The 9848-nt window shown below is 37.1% G+C and overlaps 1 protein-coding gene across 2 annotated transcripts in view; it reads left to right on the top strand.

The window, feature by feature from the left end:
* Positions 1–9006, top strand: part of cfap57 (cilia and flagella associated protein 57) — a 48052-nt gene extending 39046 nt beyond the window's left edge. For both annotated transcript variants that reach the window (XM_061887747.1, XM_061887748.1), the window contains exons 18-21: positions 3445–3561; positions 3717–3851; positions 7155–7331; positions 8788–9006. In XM_061887747.1, the coding sequence (XP_061743731.1) occupies positions 3445–3561; positions 3717–3851; positions 7155–7331; positions 8788–8967 (609 nt within the window). In that variant the 3' untranslated portion in view covers positions 8968–9006. The remainder of the gene's footprint in view (positions 1–3444; positions 3562–3716; positions 3852–7154; positions 7332–8787) is intronic.
* The last annotated feature ends 842 nt before the right edge of the window (positions 9007–9848 follow it).

The following is a 9848-nucleotide window of genomic DNA, read 5'->3' on the forward strand; positions in this document are numbered from 1 at the left end:
ATTCAGTGTTGACAGCAAGATTTTTTTGTGGACATGTTCCATAAATATTTATGTTAAACATTTCTTTTTTTGTGAAGAATTGTTTAGAATTAAGTTCATGAATCCAAATTGATCTCTATTACAATCCTCAAAGAGGGCACTTTAAGTTGATGATTACTTCTATGTGTAGAAATCTTGATTTATAATTGAATCACTTGTTTATTTTTCAACAAGTTTTTAGTGCTTTTAATATCTTTTTTTCCAAAATAGTTCAAGAAAGACCACTACAAATGAGCAATATTTTGCACTGTTATACAATTTAATAAATCAGAAACTGATGACATAGTGCTGTATTTTATTTCTTTATCTCTTTTTTTCACCAAAAATGCTTTGCTCTGATTAAGGGGTACTTTAATTAAAAAAAAATTTCACAGGGGGTACATCACTGAAAAAAAGATGAGAACATACTTGCCAACCTTGAGACGACATTTTCAGCATGCGTCATCTTCTCAGCGTAACAAGCAGGAAGTAAAATAGATGGCGCATTCCATGATCACAAAACCCACAATATTTACTTGTTTATGGTGGAGTTTCATCAACATTGTTTTCCATACAACATTCAAACCAGTGGTGTCATTTGGCTTATTTTAGGGAGGCTGAAGGCACCTTAAAATATTAAACCCATTTTTACAAAGACAAAAATAGCCAGAATGTGACTTTAAATATTCATCGAAGCTGTCACTATTCACTGAAATGTAGTTATTTAAATCCGTCAAGTTTCCTTTTACTTCAGTGTAAAGTGATTGTCTGATTCATGTGGGATTATCACCTATGGATAATAAAAATCATACTGAAAATTATTATATTAAGTGCATCTACTCCTCTGTTCACCACTTTATTTGTCATACCGAGCTGATACTTTTTAACATCATTGAAGAATTCCTTCATGATCCTTATCATATTTAAAACTGCAACAGGATGACGATGTAAGAATATCAATCAATTAATTTATGTATTTGCTCATTCCATTTTATTACATGCAAAGTTTTGTGCAAAATAACGTTAATAGTACAAAATAATTAAACATAAACAAAGCCGACTGTTTGCTGATTTAAATTTAGTTCTTGCACGCACTTGGTTTGTCCAGGGAATTATTTCCTAAGTTTGTAAACAACAACAAAAACTATTTAGTGATGAGAAAAAATATGCATCTAATCACTAGACTGTTATTGTTGATTTTTGTACAGATCTAGCCATCCCTGTTTACATTAAAGAACTCTAGATCAGCGGTTCACATGCCTTATTGCAGGGGTTCTCTTTAGCTTTTTGACTTTGGGCCCCAACTTTTCCACTACACAGGGACCCGGGGGCCCCACTCAAATATCACCCCCAAAAGAACGACATACAATTATGTTGTCTGATATTGTGTATTAATAAAGTAAATTAATAATGAATATTGTTCTTAACTAAGCTGTCATTAAAATTAAAGCAAAATGAAAATACAGTTTCACTACTTTAGTCGTAATTTTTGCGCTTGAGACACTTTAGCTCTAGACTTTTTCTGTTTTTGTGAGGTTGTCATTACACTTCAAAACAAACTGATAAAATATAAGATAAAAATACTAAACTAGTGAAGTCATCTCTCCATGCAGCTAATACATTTGATCTGATAAGACGTCCTGAATCAAGATGTGTACATCTAGAAATTAGCAGGACATTTAAGATACAAATAAGTATTTTATTCTGAAAACAAACATTACTCTACTTACAATTCTTAAATAAAGATTCCTTGGGATGTTGCAGAACATTTAAACACTTTCTATTGGGGGTTAAACTAATTATCTTATTTAATTAAAAATGTTAACATGTTTGAACTGGAATAGACTAAATATATTTATTCATGCTAAAATTAAGATTATTATGTAAATTCAATAACTAATGACAGGTAAATGGCTCCTAAAACTAGGAATATTTATAGAAATAACATTTTTAATCTTGGCAAAAAACTAGTAGTTTACTGCCACAAGTGGTGGGAAAGTGTATTACAACCCAATACCACTGATACTACTTAAGAAACATACTTTACTTGCTGCCATGGAGGCAAAGACTAGTAACCTAGAAGCAGCTTTGCACAGTGGAGGGGACGTTAGCCGCTAGCAAGATAGTATTAAAAGCTCTATCTTGCAAATGTAAGTCATTGATATTGTATATCGCAGTGGTCGGCAACCTTTACCACTCAAAGAGCCATTTTGACCCGTTTTACAAAATAAAGAAGATAATGAGAGCCGCAACCTTTCTCGCTATTATCTGCTGATGGTCACCCAGATAACAATAATAAGGGCGTGCTATGAAGCCTTTGACTTTGGCGCCTTCTACAACATGTACGAACAGCTTGCCAGCCCAGTAACATGTTATACGTGGCTTTAACACAACATAACAATTACCCAGAATCCCAAGTATCCATGACTCTTCCAGGCTATATTTCACAGCCTGCTATCACCAAACCCCACCCCTGCCCCCTCTGTGCGTCCGTTGAGGTGGGCAGAGTTGGGAGCGCGGGGGTGTAAAATATATCCTGGAAGAGTCATGGATGCTTGGGATTCTGGGTAATTGTTATGTTGCGTTTATGTTGTGTTACTGTGAAGATGTTCTCCCGCAATGTGTTTGTCATTCTTGTTTGGTGTGGGTTCACAGTGTGGCGCATATTAGTAAGTGTGTTAAAGTTGTTTATATCACAACCTTCAGTGTAACCTGTATGGCTGTTGACTATATGCCTTGCAATCTCATACGCGTGAAGATAGAAGCAGCAAGATGCATGCGTCCGGCCGGCACGCAAATAGCATGGTGTAAAGGCGGGCGATGACATGTTGTAGAGCAGTGGTCCCCAACCACCGGGCCGTGGCCCGATTGGTACCGGGCCGCAGAAGAATTGTTTCTTAATTTTTATTTAAAAAAAAAAAAATTTTTTTTTAATTTATTTTTTCATTAAATCAACATAAAAAACACAATATACACTTACAATTAGTGCACCAACCACAATAACCTCCCTTTTTCATGACAAAAACCTCCCTTTTTCATGACAAAAACATCCCTTTTTCATGACAAAGGAAAAAAAAAATTAATAAAAAAAAAATGAATCCCCCCCGGGCCGCAGGACAAATTATTAAGCGTTGACCGGTCCGCGGATACACAAAGGTTGGGGACCACTGTTGTAGAGGACGTTAAAAGTAAAGCCATCACAGCACGACCTCAATATTGTAGTCAGAGTGAAAATCCGAGAATGTTAGTCCCATCAAAATCCGGAAACCCCCCGAAACAATCGGGGGGGTCGGCGATTATGCAGCTGAGCCATGTGCAGCTAAGCCACATCAGAGTGGCCAAAGAGCTGCATGCGGCTCCGGAGCCACGGGTTGCCGACCCCTGGTATATCGCAACCCTAACTCTGTACTGTACTGCTGTCCACAGTTAGAGGAGGAAGTGGTGAGAATGGACAAGGACAACAGCCAGATGAAGATGACCATCAGTGAGTTAAAGTTGAAACTGAAGGCAAGAAGTAAAGCCATGCAGCAGGAGATGCAAAATGTAAACAAACATTTTTCCCATAAAATTTTGAGCGTTTATGATCATTATTATTATTATTATTAGTATTCATGTAAACTATTGGATCTATTCCTTCATTGCAACGTTTAGCCATTGACAAAGTGCTTGGTTGTCTGATGTGGGTTGTTGCTGTGCAGGTGAGCTCCCTCCAGACTCACCTGCGTCGATTGCAGGCAGACTTGCAGGAATGTGTTGGCTTCATCCAGGAGCCCAGCAAACTGAAGAAGAGTGTGAAGATGATTTGTGCTCGTTATGTACTGCACAATGAAGGGGTAAGTCACTAATTGTCTACTTCATATACTTAGTAGTGCATACGCTATACTATTTACTGCAAAGGCTACCTGGGAATCAATATTGGTACATCTGATAAAAAATAAAATATTTATTTATTTTCTTTATGTAAAATCAAACTGCGAGCAAATAACTGTGCTGTCCAGTTGTTATATCGCAATTTCTTACACTTCTGAGTCTCATTTGCAAGTATTTCAGTTCATCTTAGGTCATTTAGTTGTATGTCAGTCTTGTCTTTGGTCGAGTCCTACAAAGTGTTTATACTGTAAGTATTGTACCTAGTCCCAGTGTTAGGTAAAACGGTGTTACATAATAAAACCTTTCTTCTAGATGCGTCTAGAAGGAAAACAGCCACTTGTTTATCAAAAGTTAGTCCAAGACTTGCCTGCAATGCCCTCCATCTTAAATACGCTGGACCAATATTTATTCGAGTTTTGGCTTTTCTTTTCTTTGTTTTTGTTTTTTAGACATACAGCATCTTTTTTCCTTTTTTAGCAGTATATGCTGCAACAGCAAGCACAGCTATAGTGACCTTTCCAGGTGGGTGTTAGGCAGCCATGCTTTACTGATAACAAGTTTGCACCGTGCACATGCTTTACTATATATTTGTGTCAGCCAATGAGGGGGCTCTTTCGTGGGCTCTGCTCACCCCTCCTTTCTCTAAATCCTGTGATTTTGCCAGGAGGACAAATGATTGTGTCTTCTGGGGTTTTATTTACTAACATAAATGTTTACTGTTACAATATAATGTATGATGCTAGTATGATTTTTTTATTTTTTTTTTAGTTAAGGAATATTGTTTATGTACACCAGCATTAACTACTAGTGCAGTGGTGCTCAAATGGGGGTACGCGTACCCCTGGGGGTACTTGAAGGTATGCCAAGGGGTACGTGAGATTTTTAAAAAATATTCTAAAAATAGCAACAATTCAAAAATCCTTTAAAAATATATTTATTGAATAATACTTCAACAAAATAGGAATGTAAGTTCATAAACTGTGAAAAGAAATGCAACAATGCAATATTCAGTGACAGCTAGATTTTTTGCGGACATGTTCCATAAGTATTGATGTTAAATATTTCTTTTTTTGTGAAGAAATATTTAGAATTAAGTTCATGAATCCAGATGGATCTCTGTTACAATCCCCAAAGAGGGCACTTCATTTATAATTGAATCACTTTTTTTTTTCAACAAGTTTTTATTTATATTTATACATTTTTTTCCAAACAGTTCAAGAAAGACCACTACAAATGAGCAATATTTTGCACTGTTATACAATTTAATAAATCAGAAACTGATGACATAGTGCTGTATTTTACTTCTTTATCTCTTTTTTTCAAACAAAAATGCTTTGCTCTGATTAGGGGGTACTTAAATTAAAAAATGTTCACAGGGGGTACGTCACTGAAAAAATGTTGAGAACCACTGTACAAGTGCTTACAAAATCCAGTGAAAAGATTTAACAGGGGTGTATTGTCAAACTGCCGCTGCTAAGCTAACAAACATCTGAGCTCAAATCCTTCTCTGAGCGCTCTCTCACTGACATCACATCACATGGCAACATGAACCGCATTTTAAAGGCACACACACGCATATTCTGCTTCCACGTATTTGTCCCTCACCTGAATATGCCAGATATTTGAAGTTTTTTGGTTTTATTTTATGTAACGCAATAATTCATCCATCCATCATCTTCCGCTTATCCGAGGTCGGGTCGCGGAGGCAGCAGCCTAAGCAGAGAAGCCCAGACTTCCCTCTCTCCAGCCACTTCGTCTAGCTCTTCCCGGGGGATCCCGAGGCGTTCCCAGGCCAGCCGGGAGACATAGTCTTCCCAACGTGTCCTGGGTCTTCCCCGTGGCCTCCCACCAGCTGGACGTGCCCTAAACACCTCCCTAGGGAGGCGTTCGGGTGGCATCCTGACCAGATGCCCGAACCACCTCATCTGGTTCCTCTCGATGTGGAGGAGCAGCGGCTTTACGTTGAGCTCCTCCCGGATGGCAGAGCTTCTCACCCTATCTCTAAGGCAATAATTAATTTCCTTAGTAAATATTTACATTTATTACAGAATAATTCTGTTAATAATTCAATTACTTTGTTGGTAAAGTAACAATTAACTATAATTGTTTTTTAAAAATAGTTATTAAACTATTTGTTACACCAGCTGTTTGATTGTAACAAATTTAAAGGTATTTCTATTTGAAACATATTTTTTTCTTAATCCTAAAACTAATCAGTAGCAAGAATATGGCATATTCAATGTATATTAGCATTGAGCTAACACATTTTGAAAAGTGGAGCCTTACTTTTGAGCGCTTTCTAGGAACGCTTGCTTTGTTGGCATGAAAAATGACAACATTACTTAGAGGCAGTCAACTACCAATACGCCTGTTTGACGTCACGTACAACAAAGGTATAGAAATATGGCACCATTTGAATTTACGTAAATCGTTACCCGGTAGTACGGCTGGAATTCGACCGGTACCTATTAAAGTACCAAATTTGGTATCAATCTTAAATTTCACTGGATCAAACACTAGTATGCTAGAGAAGCAGCACAGAAATTTAAATAACCAACTTTAAAATCCTTTCTGTCTCATGAATTAAATTCAATTAAGTGACCTCTCCAGATGTCAATAATATTACACTGCAAAAACTGAAATGCAAGCAAGATTAAATATCTCAAATAAGGATGATGTTTGCTTATTTTTGGTCTGATAAGATAATTCTTTTCACTAAACATTACTTGTTTTAAGGGTTTTGGTCCTAAGTACAGAGACGTTATGACCAATATTTAGTAAAACATGCTTGAAACTAGAATGTCAACTGTTGCAAAGCTGTGTGATCAACACTCACAAGTATAAAACTACTTTTTTTTAAGTAATAGTTTCTTTCTTCAAGCATGAAAAAAAAATCATGATGCCGAGTGAATATCGTTATGTCAAGATAATGACACTAGCATTTGCTTAATTTAAGAATATTTTTCTACATACTAAGCAAAAAGGTCAAATTTTTTTTTTCTACCAAGAAAGGTACACTTATTAGTGAGAATATACTTATTTGAAGGTATATTTGGGTTCATTGAGGTTAGCTAATTTTACTTGTTTTGGAAAATCTTGAAAAGCTGAATTTTGTTGTTCTATTGGCAGATCATTTTATTTAGTTCAAATAAAATACCCCCATTTTTGTTGTTTTTCTTGTTTTTGAACACTGACTTTTGCAATGTACTAAGAGAAATTCCATCAGTTTTCTGAAGTGTCCAAATGTACTTTTATTTGTTTTTAAGGTGGACAAAAGTCAATCGGATGTTTGTAAGACATTTACTTGCAAGCGGGAGGTCGAGGAAAAGACGGCTCAAGGTTTGAAACCAAGATTGTCCAAATCTGCGAATGCTGAAGATCACCACAGAAACAAGTCTTCTATTGATGAAGATCACCACAAAATCTACAACAAAATCATGAAGGTGAAGCCAAATATTCATCAGCAATTGTCTATTTTTTCCATGTCTGGTCACTGATTGTCCTTTTTAATAATAATAATGGATTAGATTTTATATCGCGCTTTTCTATTATTAGATACTCAAAGCGCTCACAGAGAAGTGGGAACCCATCATTCATTCACACCTAGTGGTATAAATGAATGAATGAATCACATCTAACCTTTTAAAGGCCTACTGAAATGAGATTTTCTTATTCAAACGGGGATAGCAGGTCCATTCTATGTGTCATACTTGATCATTTCGTGATATTGCCATATTTTTGCTGAAAGGATTTAGTAGAGAACATCCACGATAAAGTTCGCAACTTTTGGTCGCTAATAGAAAAGCCCTGCCTTTACCGGAAGTATGTGCGCGTGACGTCACGAGTTGCAGGGCTCCACACATATTCACATTGTTTAGAATGGGAGCAATTCGGACCGAGAAAGCGACAATTTCCCCATTAATTTGAGCGAGGATGAAAGATTCGTGAATTAGGATATTGATAGTGAAGGACTAGGAAAAAAAAAAAAAGCGACGGCTCCGGGCGGCAGCAGTGTGAGCGTTTCAGATGTAATTAGTCACATTTACTAGGATAATTCTGGAAGATCCCTTATCTGCTTATTGTTTTAATAGTGTTTTTGTGAGATTTTAAAGATTGTAAAAACATACCTCGAGGTCGGATGAGTGCGGTGAACACGCAGTGTCTCAGAGAGAAGCCGAGGAGCCAAGCTCACAGCTGCCTTTTTTGACAGCTGCTGCAGGACGACGAATAATCCACTGATGTCTCCAGTAAGATATATATATATATATATATATATATATATATATATATATATATATATCACAATTTCCCCATCCAAAAACATTCTGGTTGACGTAGAGAAAACATGTTCGCTTGACCCCTCTGCTTCACAACAAAAAAATTAACACCGCCTAAATCTCGGGGCTAAAGACAGCTGCAATCCACCGTTTTCCACCAACAGCATTGTTCTTTATAGTCTCCATTGTTAAATAAACAAATTGCAAAAGATTCAGCAACACAAATGTCCAAAATACTGTGTAATTATGCGGTTAAAGCAGACGACTTTTAGCCGCGAGTGGTGCAGCGCTAATATTTCCTGACAGTCCGTGACGTCAGGCCTACACGTCATCATTCCGCGACGTTTTCAACAAGAAACTCGCGGGAAATTTAAAATTGCAATTTAGTAAACTAAAAAGGCCATATTGGCATGTGTTGCAATGTTAATATTTCATCATTGATATATAAACTATCAGACTGCGTGGTGGGTAGTTGTGGGTTTCAGTAGGCCTTTAATCGTCTACTTGAATTGTTTATTTTCTACTTTTTCACTTGGAGCCTCTTTCTAACAGTTGATTGTCTACGTGTGTGTGTGTGTGTGTGTGTGTGTGTGTGTGTGTGTGTGTGTGTGTGTGTGTGCAGGAAAACGTGAAGCTGATCGCTGAAGTCAATGAGTTAAGACGTGAGCTGTGTCAGACCAGACGCCAGGTCAAAGATTCCAAAACTCAGCTGGATGTTTTTAAAAGGTCAATCAATTCTGTGTCTACTCAGGAAGGACATCATATTTCTAGAAATGAACATATTTTACATTCCCTAACCTGATCTTGTTTAGTAAACATCATGTTTTCTAGTGTGTACAAACATTTTCAGTGTTGTTAATCCCTCATTGTACAATTTACCACTTAGCAACAAAAATGTGTGCTGTAGATCACTCAGAACAGTTCACAAATGTTTTTAACACGAACGTTTAAGATGGACAAACATAAGGAGAATGTCTGCAACTAATTATAACTAGTATTAGTTATCATAATTGAAACAGTACAGTAATTTGACAAGTAGCTTGGAGTACTGTAAGGCATGAGTGCTAACCACTGTTCCACAGTGCTGTTTGATTTTAACAACCTTCTGTCAAGTTATTTTGTACATAGTAAGTTTCGTTGGGTAAAATTCCTTCCGAAGTAACAAAGTGGAAAAATTATCTGTGGTCTGACAAGTCTACATTTTAAATTGTTTTAGGAAATATTCGACATTGTGTCATCCTGACCTAAGACTGTTCCAGACTGTAATCGACGCAAAAGCCAGCATCTGTGACGGTATGGGGGTGTATTAGTGCCCAAGGCATGGGTAACTTACACATCTGTGAAGGCACCATTAATGCTGAGAGGTACATACAGGTTTTGGAGCAACATATGTTGCCATCTAAGCACCGTCTTTTTCATGGAAACCCCTGCTTATTTCAGCAAGACAATGCCAAGCCACATTAAGCATGTGTTACAACAGCGTGGTTTCGTAAAAAAAGAGTGCGGGTACTTTCCCGGCCCGCCAGCAGTCCAGACTTGTCTCCCATCGAAAATGTGTGGCACATTATGAAGCGTAAAATATAAAAGCGGAGACCCCGGACTGTTAAACGACTGAAGCTCTACATAAAAAAAGAATGGGAAAGAATTCAACTTTCAAAGCTTGTACAATTATTTGTTTGAGTG

The sequence above is a fragment of the Nerophis ophidion genome, linkage group LG02 (genome assembly GCF_033978795.1).
Source record: "Nerophis ophidion isolate RoL-2023_Sa linkage group LG02, RoL_Noph_v1.0, whole genome shotgun sequence".
Lineage (NCBI taxonomy): Eukaryota > Metazoa > Chordata > Actinopteri > Syngnathiformes > Syngnathidae > Nerophis > Nerophis ophidion.